Source organism: Hipposideros armiger, unplaced genomic scaffold, assembly GCF_001890085.2.
Source record: "Hipposideros armiger isolate ML-2016 unplaced genomic scaffold, ASM189008v1 scaffold_525, whole genome shotgun sequence".
In the NCBI taxonomy this organism is placed as follows: domain Eukaryota; kingdom Metazoa; phylum Chordata; class Mammalia; order Chiroptera; family Hipposideridae; genus Hipposideros; species Hipposideros armiger.
In genome coordinates, this window is record NW_017731875.1 from 809,839 (window position 1) to 832,736 (window position 22,898).

The 22,898-nt window shown below is 37.5% G+C and overlaps 2 protein-coding genes across 2 annotated transcripts; both read right to left on the minus strand.

Annotated features, from left to right (window-relative positions):
• Window positions 1-446: 446 nt before the first annotated feature.
• On the minus strand, window positions 447-1,406 carry LOC109396545 (olfactory receptor 51Q1-like). Its single transcript, XM_019668408.1, has one exon. The coding sequence runs from the start codon at window positions 1,392-1,394 to the stop codon at window positions 447-449; it is 948 nt and encodes a 315-aa protein (XP_019523953.1). The 5' UTR covers window positions 1,395-1,406.
• Window positions 1,407-14,260: 12,854 nt separating this feature from the next.
• Window positions 14,261-15,214, minus strand: LOC109396551 (olfactory receptor 51J1-like). The gene has a single exon (XM_019668415.1). The coding sequence runs from the start codon at window positions 15,212-15,214 to the stop codon at window positions 14,261-14,263; it is 954 nt and encodes a 317-aa protein (XP_019523960.1).
• Window positions 15,215-22,898: the final 7,684 nt, after the last annotated feature.

Genomic DNA, 22,898 nt, shown 5'->3' on the forward strand with positions numbered 1-22,898 from the left:
TTACATGAGCACCTACCTGTGTTTATTTAAAAGCTGATATTGCTTTAGCAATTATTTATAAGGGCATGAACATGTTATAGTTACAATAAGTATATTCATACGATAAGCAGCATTTTGAGTTTATAAAGCAGAATCCTATACTTTCCCAGATGCTTAATAACAGCACCACTGTGAAGATGGCAAAACAAGATTATATTTTGAATTAGATATTTAAATATTATTTTTGTAAAAGTCAATGGCTAACAAAGTATAAGGTAGGGTTTGAAAATCTTTATGCCTCAATTTCTAGTCAAAGAAAACTGATATCTCTTGCTTTATGTTGAAGTTGCTTAAACAGCACCTATTCCTTCCCCCATCTATACTGCTTACAATTTTAATGGTACTACCCCTGCTCTCAACTCCATGTAATTATATCAAATTACTCCCATAAGCCTAAATTCCAAGAGTTAGTGCACTTTCCTCTGGAAGAGTAAGCGGAAAATTCCCTGGCGGATCTGCTTAGTCTTTACACTGTAAATGATGGGGTTCATCACAGGAGGTGCCAACAGGTAGATATTGGCTATGATAACGTGGACCAGTGGAGAGGCATGCTTGGCAAAGCGGTGGGTCATAGAAAGCCCAACCATGGGAACATAGAGAACCAGAAGAGCCAGGATGTGAGACAGACAGTTATTGAGGGCCCGGAACCGCTCAGTCCTGGTGGCTGTGCCCAGGATACTTTTCAAGATGAGTGTGTAAGACAGCACGATGAGCAGAGGGTCCATGACAATGATGAGCAAAACCAGCGCAAATCCATACCAGCTGTTGAACCGGATGTCACCACAGACCAGACGAATCATGTCCTGGTGGAGGCAGTAGGAGTGGGAGAGAAGGTGGGAGCGGCAGAAGGGCAGGCGCTTGAGTAGGAAAAGGGAGGGAAGAACAGCCAGAACACAGCGGCAAATGATGGCTAACCCGGTCCTGCAGACGACCTGACTGGTGAGGATGGTGGCATAATGGAGAGGGCGGCAGATGGCCACATAGCAGTCAAAGGACATGGCCAACAACACAGAAGATTCCATGAAGGAGAATGTATGAATGAAAAAAACTTGTGCAAAACAAGCTTCAAAGCTGATTGCTTGAGCATTAAACCAGAGGATCTGCATGACCGTGGGCAGGGTGGTGAGGGTGAGACCAAGGTCAGTCAGTGCCAGCATGGAGAGAAACTGGTACATAGGCTGGTGGAGGGCTGGCTCTATGCGGATGACAGTGAGAACGGTGATGTTCCCTACAATGGAGATGGTGTAGAGACAGCAGAAGGGGATGGAGATCCAGATGTGCGAAGCCTCAAATCCAGGGATGCCCGTGAGGATGAAGTAGAAGGACTTTTGTGTGGTGTTAGTCACTTCAGACATGGTTGATGAATACAAAACCAGAATCTGTGTGTTCTGTAATAAGAATTCTTTCAGTGTGCTACTGCCATAGAGTCATTATACATTCACTCTGGGATCCAAATTACACTAACCAGAACACTAACAAACAAAACTGTGGATTTTTGCCATAAATTTCTATTGAAAATGTCCTTATTTTTTCAACCCATCACTATGTAATAAAATTTAGCTTTATGCTTTCTGCAAACATTGTGACTACCAATTCTTCTATATATGTATATGTACGTATACACATGCATTTTCTAACTGATACTTCTCTCATCAATATTTCAAATAATGTTGTAGTAACCAAATCAAGGAACTCATTGTAGTTCATATTCTACTTCACACGGAAAAATAAGATTCTGCTCATTACTTCCTTTTATTCAATTGAATGGAAGTATTATTGAAAGAGTGTTGTATCATGGTGATGACCAGCTGTCTTGTTTGAGCAACTACATAGATTATAGTAACATTTACTTTTTACCTGGAGCATTAGAGTAGGAGCAGACCTCAGGAGAAAGAGCACAGGCTCAGTTTGTACATGTTGTGTTAATGTTCATAGAAGCTATCTAAGAGAAATGGCAATTAAGCAAATAGATATGAGATCCCAGAGGACAGATAAGCCTGCTGGAGTTTGGGTAGCCTGCAGCCTATTGATGATAGCTGACATCCTAGGAGTTGATGTGATAACTTAGGCAAGAATTTAGGGTGAGAAAGGAAGTAGAGTGAGGACAGCTCTATAAGGAATATAAAATTTAGCAGTTTGGTAGATATGGAAGAAGAGGCAAAGAAAACTGTGAAGGACTGCTCAGAGACGTGGGTAAAAAACAACAAAAAAATAGGAGTCACAGAAGCCAAGAAGATAAATGGTATGGTCACTAGTCACCACAGTTAGTTTGGTGCTGCTCATATACTCAGTAAGATGAGTACTGGAAGGCATTTCTTCAATTTAGGGACGTGGATATCAGTAGAAACGTTTTGGAAAGACATTCCAGTAGAATGCTAGGAGAAGAAACTAAATTAAAGTGGTCTGAGTAGTGAATTAATTTGAAGGATTAGAGGCAGTTTTTGAAGACCATGTATTCTAACCGGGCAGCTACACTGCCCCCCTAGGGGGTAAATGCAGACTTTTAGTGTTTAAATAAAATAATGAATATAACTTTAGTAAACGAATAGCTATTAATTCTTGGAGTGTTCTGAGAATGAAAGCTGTGAACCTTCTTCTCAGGAAATATACAAAGCACTTAATGGGTTTCTATTCACAAGGTCTAACCATATACACCCTAAAGTGTCCCTAAATGCCAAACTAAGAATCCCTGGAACATCATTAAACTCAAGAATCAAAAATAATACAAAATAAAATTAGGGGAATGGGCAAAAGGAGATGAAATAAAAATGTAATTTTTTGAATTAGAAAAATAAAAAAGATGAAAAAAATTCCAAATTATTTCTTTGAAAGAATCAATGCAATTTGAAACCCTCTAGCAAATCTTATCAAGAAAAAGAAATATATGCCAACATTTAGAAATGAAATATAATGGGAGAGCCAGAACTGTAGAGAAATTGCAGAGGTCACAGTAGTCACCAATAAAATAGTAAATAATAGGGATTTGAATGTTTTTAGGATTTAAATCATAAACCAAAAGATAGGTGGCCAGAGCAAAGGTTTTTAAAACTTCTTAGCATTGAGTCCTGATAGACTTGATTAATATATCTGAGGTATTAAAAACTTCTAAAATATTCTAAATAAAGAACATGCTAATCAGAGAGCTATTTGGTCATTTGTAGAAGCTTAAAAGAAAAAATCCTATAGACATGTGGTAGTGGTGCCCATCCAAGCACTGTGTAGGGCACAGGTCTTATTCAGAGCTCCAGGAAATGGCATCTATCTGATGGCTACATAGTCCATCTTGCTTGGTGCTATTCAACATTTCAGCATTGACTGCATTCTTGCTAAGGTCCAGAAACACTTGACCATAATTTGGATCTCTACATCACTTTTTGTTTGTTTGGATAGTAGGCACATATTTTTGTCATGCATGTGGTACAGTAATCTTCCCTTATCTTTGGGGGATATGTTCTAAGACCCCCAGTGGATTCCTGTAACCATGGATAGTACCAAATGCTTTTTATACACTATTTATGCCTATGCATACATACCTATGATAAAGATTAATTTATAAATTACACACAGGAAGAGATTAATAATAAGAGTTAATAATAAAACATTATTGATTATATTCCCCAAACTGTATTTCATATTCTTGTGGCTATTTTGTGACTACCAATTTGTACTTTCTAATCCCTTTACCTTCTCCCTAATCCCTCCCTCCCTCCCATCTAGCACCCATCAGGTGTTTTTTCCCCACTGTATCTCTGAGTCTACTTTGTGAGGGGTGTAAATATATAACTATTACATTGTTTTGTACACCAGAAACTAATATAAAAAATGTATGACAAAGACTCAAGCACAAAAAAATTATTTGAGATGCTATACATGTTCAATAAGTATATAATTCAATTATTAAAAAAATAATAAAATAGAACAATTATAACAATATACTATAATAGATGTTATGTGACTGTGGTCTTTCTCTCTCCTTCATAACTGAACTGATAACTGTGAATATGCTGGACAATGGAATGATTCACTTCACAGGCAGGACAGTGTGAGATTGTGTGAGATTTCGTTATGCTACTCAGAATGGAGCATGATTTAAAACTAATGAATTGTTTATTTCAGAATTTTGTATTTAATATTTTTGGACCATGGTTGACCACAGGTAACTGAAATCATGAAAAGTGAAACTGGGGGTAAAGGGAGACTACTGTACCTCCCTTCTTTTTCATACTTCAGTCTACTTTAGCTTGCTTAGTGTGAATATTAGTAGGGTGACATATTTGATTTTGACAGAAATTATATTTATGGCTAACAAAGCTAAGATCCTGAATTCTAAAAAAGAGAGAAATTACTAGGAGTAAAATAATGCCATATTGAGAGGATTCGTGAGAGCTAAGACATCAAGCTTTCTGTGTGAGTTCCAAATACTTTCTTTCAAGCTTCAGTATTTCAAATTTCAGTATGTACTCTACAAGTAAAATGCCTCATAGTGCTGTAGGTGAATACAACTGAGCTAATCCATGTGATATGCTTATTACTGTGGATGGCAGCGTGTGGGGATAGCAAGCGACAGCAGCAGTGTTTTCAGAGAACTTACAATGTGTCAGATACTCTTCCTAGAGATTTGGTTATTTTAACTCACTTAGTAATTGAATAGTTGATGTCTATCATTTTAAATAATGAGGGACACATGAGATTGATGAAGGACTGATTTTTTTTTCTTTGAAAAGCTAAGGAAGTCTTAATGGAGGAAGTGGTCTATCAGCCATTTTGTATTTTGAGTAGAAGCTCAAAAAGAAATGTGGGAGCGGGTAAGATGAGAGACAAGTATTTCAAACGAAGCAAATGGTGTTAGCACATGACAGGAAATGATGTCCTGTAGTTTTCTATAGCCCTCAAGTGTGGGTCTGATTGCAGAGGTGGTGTGAACTGTGGCAGAAAAGAGGGTAAGAATAGAGTAAGGGCTTTAAAGGATGACGGTGCAGCCATCAAAAGGCTTTAAGTCAGGGAGTGACATCACATTTTTAGTTGGGGGAGAGGGTGTGGGCCAGCACAAAACAAGATAGAATTAGGGGAAAATTACACTTCTCTGCAGAGAAGTAGATGAGTGTGTGTTTCTGTGAGTATGTGTAAGTGTGAGTGTTTATGGCCACATGTGTGTGGCAGGGAATGGGACAAAAAAGGAGACATGGTAAATCATTCTTAAGTGTATCAGAGAATACACAATTTAAGGACTTATACTGGACCTTTTTGACTTCAGGACAAACCTAAAGTAAATAGGTATGTATTAAGCGGGAAAAAGAAAGTCTTGTCTTAATATCAGTAAAAGCTTGATAATAACTTTTCTCTGCTGTAAAACACTTATTTCTAGTCTCTCAAGTAATTCTAACTCCCCTGGTGGGTAAAATTCTTAGGAACTTTCCACCACGTGCAGATGGTAAGGTCTCTTGTATTAGGTGTGGTGCAGTTTATTCAGATCTTTATGCTTCTTCCAGCCCTGCTTCTTTGTTTCTATGATTTGTCCTTGCGTGTTAAGGTGTGGACTCTAACTAGCAAATGTTGAGGAAATGATTTATTTACCTTCACATTAGCTTCTAACCTCTCAAGCCCTTGCTTGAGGGCGGTGTAATTCATGAGTTTCTGGCTGGCTCAGGCTGGCTTCTGTTCATCCTTCATCAGGTGCTTTTATGCATCCCTTGAACTCACCTCTTTCTGAGCCATTTGTTGAGCCATTTGCAAGGAAGACAGAAGGACAAGTAAAAACAGGAACGGAGGGCTACCACTCAGAAAAGGCCAGTTTTAAGGGCAGGATATGTTGATATGTGATCTGCTGGCACTTACCAACATGCACTGATAAGTCTTCAGGTTTGATAACCACAGGTTTGCTGTAAAAGAGAATAATGGCATCAGGTTACTTTTTTAACTCAGTTGGAGGACAGTGATAAATCTCTCGATGAACTACTTCATTTCATGTTCCCTACTTGTCACATCTCTGTGCCACCTCCTGTTAATATATCTCTGAAATGGGTTAGCTGCATTCTCTCCCTTGTCTCTAAGGAGTATTTCCTGTTCTCATTCCATGGTGACCCCCCTCCTCTTACTGCTAATCGTCCATGGAGTAGCCCAGCCTTACCCTATGTGCTTTCTTGCTCTTTCAGCTTCTATTCGCTGCTCTGTGGCTGAGTGTAGCTATATGCTCCTGAAGATCCCAGGCTGCAATTCAGGAGGTGTATGGGGGAACCTCTGGATCTTATAGGAATCTTACAGGAATACGGAGATTGTGCTCTGAGACCTGAGGCCCAAAGGGACAGAACCATGAAAAATAACAAATAGTAAATATAATAACCACAAACATTTACTGAGTGCTAAACTTGTACCAACAATTGAACTAGCTGACACAAGGGAATGTGAAGATGTTGTTAGATGACATGAAAAAGACATAGCCCATATTCTGGAAGATGTTTTGTTTTGTTTTTAGTGATCCTTAATTTCCTTTTGCTTGCTACACTAGCTTATGCGGTTTGGAGAAGGACTGTTATGTTGGAATTGCCCTTTGATGTAGTCATCTTGCATATGACAAAACTCAGATTTGATACAGCTTGACAATTTGGAGGAAGGAATTTCAGATTTCTTGGTAGATTCAAAAGCCAGAAAAGAAAAATGGGATTTCCTGTTTTAGTGTCTTAAAGTGTTAGCCTCAACATACATTGTCATTTACTTCTTCCCTAGAAAGGCTGGATCTCTACTTATGCAAGAAGGGGCTGTGATGGGCCGGCCGAGTGGCGCGATGGTTAAGAACTCGCTTGGGATGCCAGAGGGCCCCGGTTCGGATCCCACATATGAGGGCCAGTGACGCTGCCCTCCACAGCTAAGATGCTGAACAACAGCTCAACCTGGAGCTGGGCTGCCATGAGTCGCCGGCGACGGCGTGGGCTGCAGTCCCTGTGGCAGTGGATTGCCATGGGCTACCGTGTGTGGCCAGCAGCCAGCGTGAGCGGCCAGCAGCCGCAGTGAGCGGCCGTCCAGAAGCCGGCGACTGATCTGCCTCGCCAGAGAAGAGCGCAATGATGGTGCCAACTTGGGCCAGTGAAGCAACGTCCTCCACAACTAGACTGAAGAACAACAACAACAAAAAAACAACAGCAACTTGTCTGTTCCCCTTTCCCCAATTCCCCAGCACTGTTCCCATCCCCCCAATTTCCCAATAAAAAAATCTTTAAAAAAAAAAAAAAAAAGAAGGGGCTGTGATGAGTGCCGTCTAGAGACAAATGATCTAGGGTTTTATGTATGACTTTATTTAGATTATACTTCTCTCTAGACAGTGAAAACTGGCAGCTGTTTAGGTGTTCACTGTGAATGCTTCTTTTGGTTTCCACTACTGGAGGCACAGTTTTTCCACAAACATGGCTTGCCTTGGTGATTTCTCCTGTTTGGCACACTTGGCTTTTAAGATCTGTTCTGGCTCCAAGGAATATCTACCTCAACCTCATTCCCACTGTATCCAAAGGGAGATTATGATTATAGAGTAGTACACAAAGTTATAAACTCAGAATATGTAGAAGTTAAATAAAGAACAGCATTTGTGTTGGAATGTAGTGTTATATTACATTTGGGATGTAGTATTAAGTATATGATTACTCCATTAATAATCACAATTTAAAATTGAAGGCTTAAAAGATATAATTTAAAATAGACAATAAAGCATTAAACTAAACACTATATTTACCAGAATTAAGGTATAATGTCAAAGTAGATAAAAAAATTGATAATTTCTTAAAGCTGAGGTTGAAGAAAGAGTACATGTAAGTTCTTTATAATATTCCATATTTTTATGTATATCTGAACATTTCCCTAACAAAAAGGTAGGAGGTAGAAGATGGTGGTGGACTGGGAAGTCCATTTAATTAATTATTGTTTGGGGCTGGCCGAGTGGCTCAGTTGGTTAAGAGTTTGCTTAAGAGCGCGAGCTCTGAGCAACAGGGTCGCCAGTTCGATTCCCACATGGGCCAGTTAGCTGTGCCCGAGCTGAGCTGCCAACAGGTGGCAGGGTGGCTCAGATGGTGAGAGCTCATGCACCTAACAAGATTGCCTGTTTAATGGTGGGTTACACCTGCCTGCAACTACAGACTGAACTTGGCACCTTGAGCTGAGCTGCCATCTGGGTGGCTCAGTGAATAGAGCATGCACTCTTAACAACAAGGCTGCCAGTTTGACCCCTGCCTGGGATGGTGGCTACACCCACCTGCAACTAAGATTGAACACAGCACCTTGAGTTTAGAGGCCATGAGCTGCTGATGGGCAGCCAGATGGCGACTGGCACCCTCCACAACTAAGACTGAACAACAACTTGGCTGGTCCCCTTCCCCAATTCCCCAACACTGTTCCCCTCCCTCAATTCCCACCCCTCGAAAAAAGATTATTGTTTATATTAAGAGAGTAGACACTGTCTAAAGAAACAGAATTGTGTGTGTGTGTGCGTGTGTGTGTGTGTGTGTGTGTGTGTGTATGTATGGCTCACAAGAAAATAATTGCTTTTACATTTTTAAATGATTAAAAAATAAACAATAGGCAATGATATTTTATGACACATGATACGTATATTAAATTAAAAATTCAGTGTACATACATAAAGTTTTATTGGACTATACTCATGCTCATCTATTTATGTGTTGTCTATAGCTACCTTCACACTACAATGGCACAATTGAGTAGTTTTGTAGGAAGCTGTATGGCACACAAAACCTAAAATATTTACTATCTGGCCCTTTGCAGGGTAAAATTTGCTGACCTCTGAAATAATAGGAAATGGACTTAGGAGATAAGCAAATTTCAAAGAAATGGAGGTATAAATATTCCCTGATTATATAAAATGCCATTCACTCTCACTTAAAGTAGAAAATAATTAAAATCCAATTGAGATAGTTTTTATTCATCATATTACAAAAATTCAAAAATGTTAAAAGAGAATGGTTAGCAAGGGTATGATGAAAAAAGCACTTTCACAACTGCTGATGGGACAGTTAATAGGTATGATGTATATAAAGGAAATAACAATGATGTACTTATAAAAATTATAAACACTTAAAATTGTTTATTCAGCAATTCCACTTCTAAAAATTTTGTTTACAAATACATTTATATGTGTGCAAGCTGACATGAATACAAGATGATTCACTACAATATTATTTATACAAAAAATGGAAATATACTAGATATTCATCAACTATGAAGTGGTAAATAAATCCTGGTTACATACATCATACCAGGATTCACACAGTGAAATATTATGTAGATGTAAAAACAAATGATGATGCTTTTCATGTACTTTATGAATGATCTCAAAGATACATATGCATATTAAAAATCAAGTACAGAACAGTGCATAATTTTCACTGGGAAAAAGTATAAATGCATGTAATTTCTTGTTTATGTATAAGCACTTTCCTAAAAAGAAATGCAATAAACTGAAAATATTTTTTGACTTCAGGGAGAGATTGAAATAGTGATTCAAATAGAAGATCCAATTGTGTGAATGTCTGACATTATCAATAATATTTACATTAAAATGTAAATTTAATGAAATTTAAACTGTATGTAATAGTCCATGGTGTTTCTTGAATCTTTGACTTATGTTTTATGTCAATTTTGGAAAATATTTATGTCATTATATTCCAATATTACTTTTGCCCTGAGATACTCTCCTTCTTGGGCTCCAATTACATGTGTAATTGAAGCCTACAGCAGATACCATATGTCCTTTAAGAATTTTTTTCTTTTTCTTTCTTTCTTTCTTTTTTTAATTATGCTTTATTCTTTCACATATATAGTCTGGATATACTCTAAATTATTTTCCAATACTTTGATTCTTTGTTCAGTTGTGTCTAATATGATTAAACTCATCCATGAGCCTTTAATTTCAGTTATTTTTTAGTTCTAGAATTTCTGTTTTATCTTTAATAGTTTTCAATTTATCGCTTAAATTCTATACCTTGCAATTTAAGTTCTAGGCAATGTTAGTCAAAATTATTTTAATTTCTGGGTATGCTACTTCCAATAGCTGACACTTCTGTGGATCTAATTTTTTTGCCTGATTTCTTTTTCTCCTGATTTTTTTCAATTTTTGTATTTTAAATTTCTGGTTATATTTTAATAAACATCATGAAAAATTATAAACATAATTTGAGATGCTGGTTAATGCCTTCCTGCTGAGAGTATTTCATTTTACTTCTAATTAAAGTGACCAACCATCTCAGTTTGTGGCTGAGGGTTTACCCAGGATGTGGCACTTTCTGAGATAAAGCTAAAAAAGTCCTGGAAAAAATTGAAATGATTTGTCACCCTAAGTCTTACACATGGCTTAGTAAAATTAGGTAGTGATTAAAAATAACCTATATTAGGCAAGTCTATTTCTAATATTCCCTTAGTCCAAGGTATAAATTTCCTGGAATCCAAATAAATGCCTAGAAATTTACCAGTCCCCCCAGGCCCATGAGGATCCTTGTGTTCCAATTTTTGTCCCTCTGCACTCCAGTCATTTGAGGCTGCTGTAAGCACCTCTCATTTTATCAGCTATTATTTTTCAATTGACAAGTTCCTTAAGTGGGAAAATGGTACAAAATATCAGGTTCCCTTCTCTATGCTTCCCTTGTTGGAATCTTAGCCTTTAAATCCTCATTGCACTGGATGCTCTCTGAAGTCATTTACAAAATGTTTTTCTAACTTTTCTAATTGTTCTTGGCAGAAGCATTAATCTGAAACAAATATTCCTTGATGAATGTGGAAATGCTGATAATATTTCATCCATTTATCTCAAGTGTTTTAATTTATAGTTTAACTTCATGCCTATCTAAATATAATGACTTATCATTTTGTCTTGTTGAGGAAATAAAGGATCAAAGTGGTTTTTAAAGGTCTAAATTTTAAGTTACTGGAGTTTATATGGTAGAGAACTATGGAGTCAAACTTAATATTTTCCCCAAAAGTTATATTGGATTCTGCTAATTATTCAATAGAAACTTCCAGGTTCTTCACTGTGGGCTTTTCTAGGATTTTGTCTGATTCTGAGGTTATATCTGAGACTAGACCTCAGAAAAATAGAGGGATAAAGTTTAAAAAGAGTGGAGTTAGAAGGGACATTATGTATGGAGTATTTTCTAGAAAGAAACTGCAAGATATCCATGAAATTAACTGTGATCAGACAAAGATTAGCTGCATTTAGAATCTCAGTGTCTTTGATGGTCATAGGTATAGGAGTAATCATATTAAAGAGGCCTTTAACATGGATTCAACAGGTTATCTCAGAGAGAAAATGGAAGTGAGTACCTAAGATTCTCATTATTTTAGTTAATTGATTAATTAATTAATTAATTTTTAAATTAAATTTATTGGAGTGACAATTGGTTCATAAAATTATATAGGTTTCAAGTGTACAATTCTACAACACATCATCTGTATATTGCATTGTGTATTCACCACCCAAAGTCAATTCTCCTTCTATTACCATATATTTAACCCACTTTACCCTCTTCTACCACCCCCTCTCCCCCTTACCGTCTGGTAACCAGTAAAGTGTTTTCTGTGTCTACAAAATTTTGTTTGTTTTTTTCTTTTGCTCATTTATTGCTTTGAGTTTTATATCCCATGTAGGAGTGAAGTCATATGGTTCTCAACTTTTTCTCTATGACTTATTTCACTTAACATGGTAATCTCAAGAACCACGTTGCACATGACAGTATTTCCTCTTTTTTTGTGGTTGAGTAATATTCCATTGTATATATGTACCACATCTTCTTCATCCAATCATTTATTGAGGGACACTTTGGTTATTTCCATGTCTTGGCCACCATGAATAATACTGAGATGAACATAGGGGTACACATATATTTACAGATAAATGTTTTCAGATTTTTTTAGGTAGACACCCAGAAGAGGAATTGCTGGGTCATATGTTAATTCTATTCTTAATTTTTTGAGAAACCTCCATACTGTTTTCAACAGTGGCTGTACCAATTTACATTCCCACCAGCAGTGTATGAGGGTTCCTTTTTCTCTACATCCTCACTAACACTTGTCATTACTTGTCTTGTTGATAATAGCCATTATAACAGGTGTGAGATGGAATCTCATTGTGGTTTTCATTTGTGTTTCCCTCATAGCTAGTGAAGTTGAACATCTTTTCATATATCTGTTGGCCATTTGTATGTCTTCTTGGGAGAAGTGTCTGTTCAGGTCCTCTGCTCATTTTTTAATTGTTTGTTTGGTTTTTGTTGTTGAATTGTATGAGTTATTTATATATTTTAGATATATTACCCTCTTATCAGAGGTGTTGTTTGCCAATATCTTCTTCCATTTGAATAGTGAGCTTAAGAAATAGAGCTGACCAGTTAGAAAAAAGAATCAGTGATAATGAAGATAGAAATCTAGAAATGATGCAGATGGAAGAAGGGAGAGACTTGACAGTTAAAAGAAACAAAAGAGCTCTACAAAAACTATCTGACTCCATCAGGAAGTTCAATATAAGGATAATGGGTATACAAGGAGGAGAAGAGAGGGAGAAGGGAACAAAGAGAGATTTTCATTTTTTGTCAAGCCACCGGACAACCTGGTTTCATCATTCTTGCCTGTACTTCTCTTGCTATAGGATGTCTTTCTTCAGATATTCTAAAGGTATCCCCTCTTCTCCTCCCAGGGAATTGCCTTTCTAATTTCTCTGGTCATCTGTGGGATGGCTTTTCTTGTGTTTTTACCTGCTTGGTTTCACTTGATATTTCTCAGTCTTAGTTCCCTGCAGAGTTCTGTCATCCACCAGAGGACTATGAATCTAGGGTATAGTTGTAGGCAATTGAAGATCCCTAGGTAAGAAGCTATGCAAACAGGTTACCTGGAAACCTGGAGTAGAGACACAGAATTAACTTTAACAACAAAAAAAATCTTTGACTATTTTTGTCATCACTACAATGTACAATGCAAAAAACAAAAAACAAAAAAACCAGAAAACAAAACAAAAAACAAACACTTTTTAAATTTAAAAGGTATATCCAAAACTTTATTTGTGTGTTGGAATGTTATAAAGTCTATTTAAAATTGATTCTAAACATCACTCCAGGAAATACAAAACAGAGCTCTGCAGAAGTAGAAAAAAATTATTTCTAAGCTCCATGAGGAAAGGAAGGGACATTGTCTTTATGTTCACCACTTTATCTCTAGGGTCTAGATATGTACCAGCCCCATTGAGGGTGCTCAGTTAGTGCTTCTTGACTGAGAAGTAAAAAGGATCCAGGGAGCTGCAGTTCTTGCTCAGTTGACAGTATAGTCAAGGGGTTAATAGCTGAGACTCTGGAGTTTGACCCAACTGGATTTCATTGCCAGCTCTTGGATACATATGTTTGAGCAAGTTGATTATATATCTAAACACCAGTTTTTCAAAATCGGAAAAATAATAATTGCATTAATCCTACCTCATAGGGTTGTTGTGGGGAGTGACTGAAATAATAGAAGTACCTAGTATACATTTTCATCTTAACCATCTTAGTTCCTTTCCTTGGAAATATAAATGTAAAATTCTTACATTATTTCTAATGTCTGCAAAAGAATCAGAAAGAAAGAAATCCAATCAAAAAGAAAATGTTAACATCCACAAGGGAATGCTTGTCCTTTTGAAAGATGCTACATCCTGGATGGGAGACCCCCAGAATTTTGCATAATGAATAAGATTTGTAATTTTTAGGACCCCCAGCTTGGAGCCTGGGTGAGGTTGGGTGAATTTCACATCAGAGCTAGTACTGGAAGCCCCCTTTGAGCTAGCTAGTGTGTCCTCCTGCTATTGAGTTCATATAAACAACTCAAGAGAACATAACCCGTTTCACTTCCTCTTTTTCTAGAACAGAGTGATCAATAGATTTTCCAGGACACCTTACAACTCCTGACTACATTTTCCTTATGGGGAGTGCTATGTTTTCATAAACAGTTGTTCCTGCATTCCTGCTCCTACTATGCAAAGTAACAGAAAACCTCATGTCATACAACATGTTTTAAAATAACATAAATTCTTTGTGCTGTTCTGTCACACATAATCCAACCCCACTGGCACTCCCACTCCAATTCATTGCCAGATTATGAAGAACTTCCTGTTAGATACCATATCTTAAGGTAGCACTATTTGTATCATATGCAAACTAGGACCTCTTGTGATTATAGAAAAAAAATTTCTTTCTACTTTATTTTTTGTCTAAATTCTGGATCTCTTCTTTGATAGCATTCGGACAATGCCACGACGGATCTCCTTAGTCTTAATGCTGTACACAATGGGGTTGACAGCGGGTGGGAAGAACAGGTAAGCATTGGCCATCATAGCATGCAGTAAAGGGGACACATGGTGTCCAAAGCGGTGCACCATTGACAAGCCAATCATAGGAATGTAGTAAGCGAGCACAGCACAAACATGTGAGCCGCATGTGTTCAGTGCCTTCCTACGCCCCTCCCCAGTAGCAATGTTCAGTACAGTGTGGAGTATAAGCCCGTAGGAGACCACAATAAGCAGTGAATGCAGCCCAAAAGTGGAGGTAACGATGAAAAGCCCATAGATATTGTTGATAGAAATGTCCCCACAAGGTAGATGGATAAGGTTAGGGTGGAGGCAATAGGAATGGGAGAGGGCATTATGACCACAGAAAGGCAGGCGCCGTAAGAGCATGGGCAATGGGGCCATGAGTATCATGCTTTTCAGCCCAATGACAGCTCCTGTTCCAAAGATGCGGGGCAGGGTTAAGATGGCTGCATAGTACAGTGGGCTGTAGATAGCCACAAATCGGTCCACAGACATGGCCAGCAACACTGCTGACTCCATAATCGAGAAGGAATGAATGGAGAACATCTGGAGAAGACATGCATCAAAACTAATTTCAGTGGCACCAAAAAGGAAGATGCCTAGCACTGTAGGTAGAGTGGATGCAGAGACACCAACCTCAACCAGTGCCAACATGGCAAGAAAGAGGTACATGGGCTGGTGTAGGGCAGCATCTGTTCTGATGACATGAAGAATGGTGCCATTCCCAAGGAAGATGATAATGTACATCAGGATGAAGGGGGTAGAAATCCATATGTGCTCTGCCTCCAGCCCTGGGATGCCAACCAGAATGAATGCTGTAGGTAAGAACTCCAAAGAGCTATTAGAGTTCTTCATGTTGAAATTTCATCCCATGGGATCAGTGCTGCCTTGAAAATTAGAATCAAATTACTGACATAATATTATAATAAAAAAAGGCCCTGGACACTGAGGAAAGGGAAGAAGAAAACAAAGCTCACAGATACAGGTGGCCAAAGGTCTCGTGTCTGAAAATTGACAGATGATCACCATCAGGAATTTCCCACTATTAACTGGGCTATTGTCTCCACTAAAGAGAAGTTCAAGGTTGATAAAAAATTGTCCCTGTGAATTGTAGTTTTGTTGGATCAGCTAAGAAAGAAATGTCTGCCTTGTCTTTGTGTGAACATGCTTGACCCTGGAAAGCTGCTGGGGAGACAGGCATGTGTAGACACTCTCAGCATAGATATGGACCAATGTCAGGGACAGGTGAACAGAAACATTACTGGTAAATATATAGATATAAGGCAAAGAATGCAGTATATAAAAACAGCTAAAATACCTGAAAAATAAATACAGATATATGAATAATTGAGGTCTAAAGAAAGGCTGAGAGGTGGCAGTGACCAGAACCTGGAGCAAGTGGCTGGAAAATTAAACTAGAAAAGAATGGAGCTTGGAACCACACTGGTTTTATCTGTTCTGGCCTTTAAAAGGACTAGGAAGCAACTGGAAAGATTACATGTAAAGGACAGAGTAAGGCAAGAACCAAGGTTGGTAGATTTGTATGCAAATTGAAGGCTCATGAAAATGCTCTGTCATGATGATATCTATAATGCCTTGGCTCACAGTTTGTAAAGAAAACCTACCTGATCCACTGGGACTTCTTTCTGGCTTAGAAACACCTCTGAATACAGCAACACTGTTCTGGAACATAAAAAGATTTCCAGAAGGTTTTCCTGGGCAGCAGAGGAAGGCAACAGAGGGGAAGAGAAATCTACCTCCCTAAATTGAGTATGTTTTAAACTGAGCACTGTCTGGGCCAGCACTGGAATAACAATAAAATCTTGGACTGACAGAGTAGGAAAGACTTCTGAAGGTATTTTTCAACTCATTCACAGACACATACACACACACACACACACACACACACACACACACACATACCTGCTCACACATTGACACATACATATTTCCACACTTGCTAAAATCCTGAACTCTCCATTTAGCCACTGCTGGACTTGCAGGGAGCTCATTATTACAGTTCTTTGTCCTGCACATCTATTATATAACCGATCAGCACTCCATGCCATGCACCATGCAGGACCCTGGCAACACAGAGTTCTGTCTCTACTCAGAAAATCTCTGCAACTTCCAACCACAGGTGAAAGGACACATTTTCTCCCACAAATATTCCAATACAACAATCACATACCCTGCAGGCTTCTATTTAAGCTAGTTAACATTATGTTAAGTGCTACAAAATAAAAGTTCTTGATACCATGGGAGGGGACTGGAGAGAAAAATCTAACTTATTTTTAAAAGTCACGGGGGCTGGCTGAGTGGCTCAGTTGGTTAAGAGCTTGCTCAAGAGTGCGAGCTCGGAGCAACAGCGGTTCGCGAAGCCTGGCCCGAGCTGAGCTACCACTGAGTTGCCATCAGGTGGCAGGATGGCTCAGCTAAAAAAAAAAAAAAAAAAATTAAGGAAAGCTTTCTTTGGAAAGTGATATTTCTGGTGATACCTGAAGAATTAGTAGAATTTTTCTGGACAGGTTGGGTGTAATATGATATAGAAAAAATTACCATGGCAGTCAGTATGTAAGACTACACCTTGACAAGGACTAAAAGAAGACATGGAGAAAATGAAAATGGTTGATGTACTAAGATAATAAAATTGTAGATTTTTTAAAACAGTGGATCTTACAAAATTTTACCATAAAAGGACCCAGTCCATATTCACATAATCTTTTTACGATGTCATACACTGTATTGTGTTAAAAAAAATCTATGTTAGTAAGGAATGTAAGACTCAAAGGCAACGATTGTGCTCTGAATGTTCTCTAAAGTACTTCAGTCCCACACTGTTGGCGCTCAATACATTTTAAGCCACAAAAAAAAGTGTAGATTTCTTTCATAATTTTTGCTTGCATGAAAATATGAGAGGAAAATAAAAATAGAAAAACAGTCGATTGCCTGCCTAAACATAGGCTCCCTGAGCACCTCTCGTGGTCTCATGCAGCTTCTCTCAGCAAAAGTTAGCTTAGGAAACACTGTTGTGGGCTGTGCTCAAATTTAGGGTAGAGAAATTCACAGAAAAATGATTAACCTTCAGAAATAATCACATATGTCAGAGCTTCCCATGGCTGAGGGACTTGAGGGACGCCTCTGTTCCCCACTTGTTATGGCCTTTTCTATGTTCTCTCCTCACCTCCAAAAGCCCAATATATCTTTCTTAGCTCTTTAAATAGACCAAATATCGGTCAGCCTCTGGGTTGAGTATACTGCCTCAATCACTGCATTTGACCTCCTTAATCTTATGCATCCTTTTTCTTGCTTGTACTACCCCAAAGGGACAAATCTTGAGGGAGGCTTAAACCTAGGGTCTTTCCTCCCATTATCAGCTGTCTTCTATGCCACTCCATGCTTCCTTATATTTTCTTTTTTATTCTATCCTTTTTGCATCCTTCCTTTCCTCTACCTCCAGAGTCTTCACGGCCAATCAGGGATCAGGTCTCTTTCAAAAAGACCTTACAAAGTAATTATCCCCCTGAGTTTAGGATTTGCACGACAAGGGTATTTCAGGTTAGGGGAGGGTAAAAGGGGTCATTTGGTCTATAGCCCACTGTAATAAGATGCAATAAATTAGCAGAAAGAAGAGGCTGTGGTGCAGTGAGTACTACATCCCTGGACATGGATGGAGTGGAGGTGAATGCTACGTGCAGTATAACTTTACCTACTTAAGATTTGTGAAGCTCTGTTTCTTTAGTTTTAAAAGCAGAGATGTTAATACCTACCTCAGAGAGTGGCCCTGACTCTTTCATATGAGGCTTTAGTAACCAGTGAATATTAGGATCTCCCCACTCTTTCTGCCCCCCCTCTCAGGCATTCTCAGAAGGGATCAATCAGAATCAGATTATCCCCAAATTTTTGTTAATAATGACCTGTCCTTGTCATTGTCTTACTGATACTCAGACCACGTCTATGAGGGAAACAAGGACACAACTTACTGATGAGCATATAAACAAGATACATGCATTGCATGATATTATGATGGGAAAACTATTTCTAGAATCCATGGCATTCTCTGGTGTTTTCATTTTGTTTTTCACCTGGCATTAAGTTTAAGAAAAGATTTCTCTCATTCTATCACCACACAGATTCAGGAACCTAGGGAGGTGGCAACTGACAAGGGAAAATTCTAGACAGCTAATTGTGGGGTGGAGTTGGAACTCCTGGAAGCTGCTTCAGGATGTAAGGCAGGGAGATCATGGGCTTCAGCGCTCACCACAAGCAGAACTGACCTCTGAGCATCAAGTGGGAATGGGGAAACTCACCTCAACAAGTCCCTGCTACATGGACATTAACATCTCCTTAGTCCTGGGGCTGGAATGTTGCTTCCTTCTTGTAAGCTGTTCAGCTCTGGGGAGTAGAACTGGAGAGGGCCATGGGTTCTCTGAGGAGCAGCTACCCAGGTAACCATATCACCCCTTCTCAATGTTCAGGGACTCCAAGGCAAACAAGGGAGGGTACAGAATCAATACCTCTGTGAAATGAGTATAATAATAGTATCACTTACAAGGAGAATAAAAGAATTGATATGTGTAAATGGCTTAGAAAAGTGTCTGGCTTATAAAAAGTCTATCATAAGGGTTAGCTAATAGTATAACTATTATTACCTGGAGAAATAATGTATTAATCTACTGTGGTCATCAACTATAACTTTTATAAACATACAATGTAAGTAATGAGCAGGGCACAAAATTGTTGGTATCCAGAGAACATCAAGGGTGTTTAATATCAGGAGATGGCAGAGTCCAAGGAGTTAAGCAACTGTGAGAAAAAGTTCCAGATTGGGTTGGGGACAGGGAAAGAAGAGACTGATCAGAAAGGTATAACGAATAGATCTCCTAGCACAAGGTGACTAGAGAGAATTAGCAGAAAGGAGCATATCCAGAACCCAATGCTAAACAGGGTTTGAAATTGCTGAATCAATGTGTTTGGATTATTTGTAGATGGCTGGTTTGTTGGCTGATTTTCTGACTGACAAGAGAAAAAAATGATTTGGCTTGAAAATTCACCATGACCTATTTATAGGACTATATAAAATTGTTCTGAAAATACACTTTTTGTGCTGCTGGTTTAAGAAAGAATAGAGCTTTGTGTAATTGGTGAGGACATGCTTTGAATGATAGGTTCTGTGGATAGATTAGATCTAGATATATATAAAGTCCGGAGTGAGCTGAGAGACTTAGAGAAATGGATTAAGTGAGACATGGTTATAATTAAGTCAATCAGATTTAGTGTGAATAAAAAATGAGGGAATTTAGAGGATAAATATCTGTGATCAAAAAATGAGCTACTAGAGGTTAACAACAGAACAGAGGTGACTAGGTCCAGGATACGGCCATGAGAGAGGCAAAGTAGAATTGAATTAAACTTCATTGGAATTGAAGATCAGAAAATATGATGTAAGATCATCAAATGGATGACACATATAGAAACTGAGCTGAATTTGGAATGCTTACATATTTTTCCCAGATATCAGTGCCCGTTTCAAATATTTAGCAAAAATACACACATAAAGGAGATTGTTATTTTCCATTTTAAACTGGGTTTGTGTTCTGGGATATCTTCAGTCAGATTTTCCTTTTTAAATTTTCAGCATTCTTAACACTCATTATAGATTTAATGATAATCTCTCTCTCTCAACAAATATATGAAAATTAGAGTTTGTGTTTATTATAATTTATTATTAATTTATTATAATTGCACTTATTATAATTGTATTTATTGTAATTGTGTTTTTCTTTTTGTTTTTTAATTAAAGTTTACTGGGGTGACAATGATTAGTAAAGCTACATGGGTTTCAAGTGTACAATTCTGTAAAACATCATCTATCTATCACATTGTGTGTTCACTACCCAGAGTCAGTTTCTCCTTCCATCATCATATATTTGATCCCGTTTACCCTCATCTACCACCCCTGTCTCCCCTTACTCTCTGGTAACCACTAAACTATTGTCTGTGTCTATGAGTTTTGTTTCTTTATTTGTTTGTCTTGTTCCTTTGTTGCTTTCAGTTTTATATTCCATATATCAGTGAAATCATATGGTTCTTGACTTTTTCTGTCCAACTTATTTCACTTGGCATAATAATCTCAAGATCCATCCATGTTGTCTCAAATGGCACTATTTCATCTTTTCTTATGGCAGAATAGTCTTCCATTGTGTATATATACTACATCTTCTTTATCCAATGATCTATTAAAACACACTTTGGTTGTTTCCATGTCTTGGCCACCATAAATAAAGCTGAAATGAACATTGGAGCACATATATCTTTATGGATAAATGTTTTCAGATTTTTTGGGTAGATACCCAGGAGAGGAATTGCTGGGTCGTATGGGTAATTCTATTCTTAAATTTTTGAGGAACCTCCACACTGCCTTCCATAGCAGCTGCCCCAATCTGCAATCCCACCAACAGGGTACGAGGGTTCCTTTTTTTCCATAGCCTCCCCAACGTTTGTTATTATTTGTCTTGTTGAAGATAGCTATTCTAACCGATGTGAGTGATATCTCATTGTGGTTTTTATTTGCATTTCTCTGATGATTAGTGATATTGAGCATCTTTTCATATATCTATTGGCCATCTGTATGTCCTCTTTGGAGAAATGTCTATTCAGATTCTCTGCCCGTTTTTTCATTGGGTTGATTGTTCTTTTGTTGTTGAGTTGTATGAGTTCCTTATATATTTTATTAAAAACCCAGAAATAAGTCCACATAAATGTGGACAGATAATTTTCAACAAAGGAGCCAAAAACATGCAATGAAGAAAAGAAAGCCTTTTCAAAAATGGTGCTGGGAGAATTGGAAAGCTACGTGCAAAAGAATGAAACTAGACTGCTATCTGTCACCATAAACCAAAATTAACTCAAAATGGATCAAAGACCTAAACATAAGACCTGAAACAATAAACTGCATAGAAGAAAACATAGGCACTAAACCTATGGACCTTGGGTTCAAAGAGGATTTTATGAGTTTGACTTCAAAGGCAAGGGAAGTAAAAGCTAAAATAAATGAATGGGACTATCAAACTAAAAAACGTCTGCATAGCAAAAGAAGCCATTGACAAAATGAAGAGGCAACCAACTGAATGGGAGAGGATATTTGTAAACAATGTCTCCAATAAGTGGATAATATCCAAAATATATAATTGTGTTTATTAACTATTGTTCTCAAGTAGGCCACACCAAGAATACCTCACATCTTTCTCAGAAAGACATATTTCATATCATTGAAACTAATGAAACAGGAAATATTTGCAATGTTTCCATGAGAAATATTTGCCCACAATTTTTTTTCGGCTGTGCAACAACTTTATATAAAAGTCTTGCTGAGGAGGATATACTTTACATGGGGACATTGGGAAGAAATTGTGTTTTAAAAAATGGAGGCTATAGTTTTCTGCAACAAGAAAACAGGAATTATGTAACTTGTATTTTTAAAAACACTAGGAATTTTGAAGTATGAAACATAATATATTTTTGTATTCCACATCTCACATGAAGTTTTTCCATAATAAATGGAAATCAGCAAATCCCAATACCCTACATATATAAACACACATTTTAGTTTACTCTACCACAAATACATTTGCATTGTGTGTAGAACTCATTGTAACATAAATTTTATGCCTTTTAAAATAATCATTTAGTCATGTATTTTTTCCCAGTTTAGCCAAAATAATCATTCTATCTATCTTTATTTGTCATCTATCTATCTATCTATCTATCTATCTATCTATCTATCTATCATCTATCATCTTCTAACTTGCGTGTTTCTTTAGGAAAAAATGCTATTTCATTTTTCTTGTTTTTTGAAAGTCTTCAGTTGTTTTACTTTTTGACACAATGAAAATGCCAGCAGTGGAGCCACAGAAATAATATCTCATTTATTGTAGAAAGGGAAATCAGGTTTCCATAAGGTTGGTCACATGGACTGAATGTGTGATAGATCAAAGAAAAAACCCTCTAAAACTAACATATGCACACACACACACACACACACACACACACCTGCAACAAATCCACAATGTTAATTTCTAGCCATGTGATAGTTTACATTTAGTAGATTATTCCTGCATATGATGAACTTATGATTTCTTATTATATTTCAGAACTTTGTATTAATAATTATTCCCTTCAATTTCTTAACACACTAACCATATTTTGACAAGTCATTAACATTTTCCATGAGTATTTATTATAATGTAAAATATGTCTTAGTTATCCACAAATTTAAGTTTCTTCTTGGAGAACAGGAGAAATTTGTCTTTTCAACCAAGGTCAATAAAGTAATGAAGTTATTATATAGATGTCACCGCTGCCAATCATCTCTGCATTAGCAGCATTATTAAAAAGATTAGAATAGCTCCTTCTGTTCCCCTTCAAAGCACATACTGGGATGTGGATCAGGAATACATACACAACACCTAGAAGAAATATGTATTTGTGCTATTCTTAATATGCTAAAGAAAAAGTTATCTGGCACAGTAAGTAATTT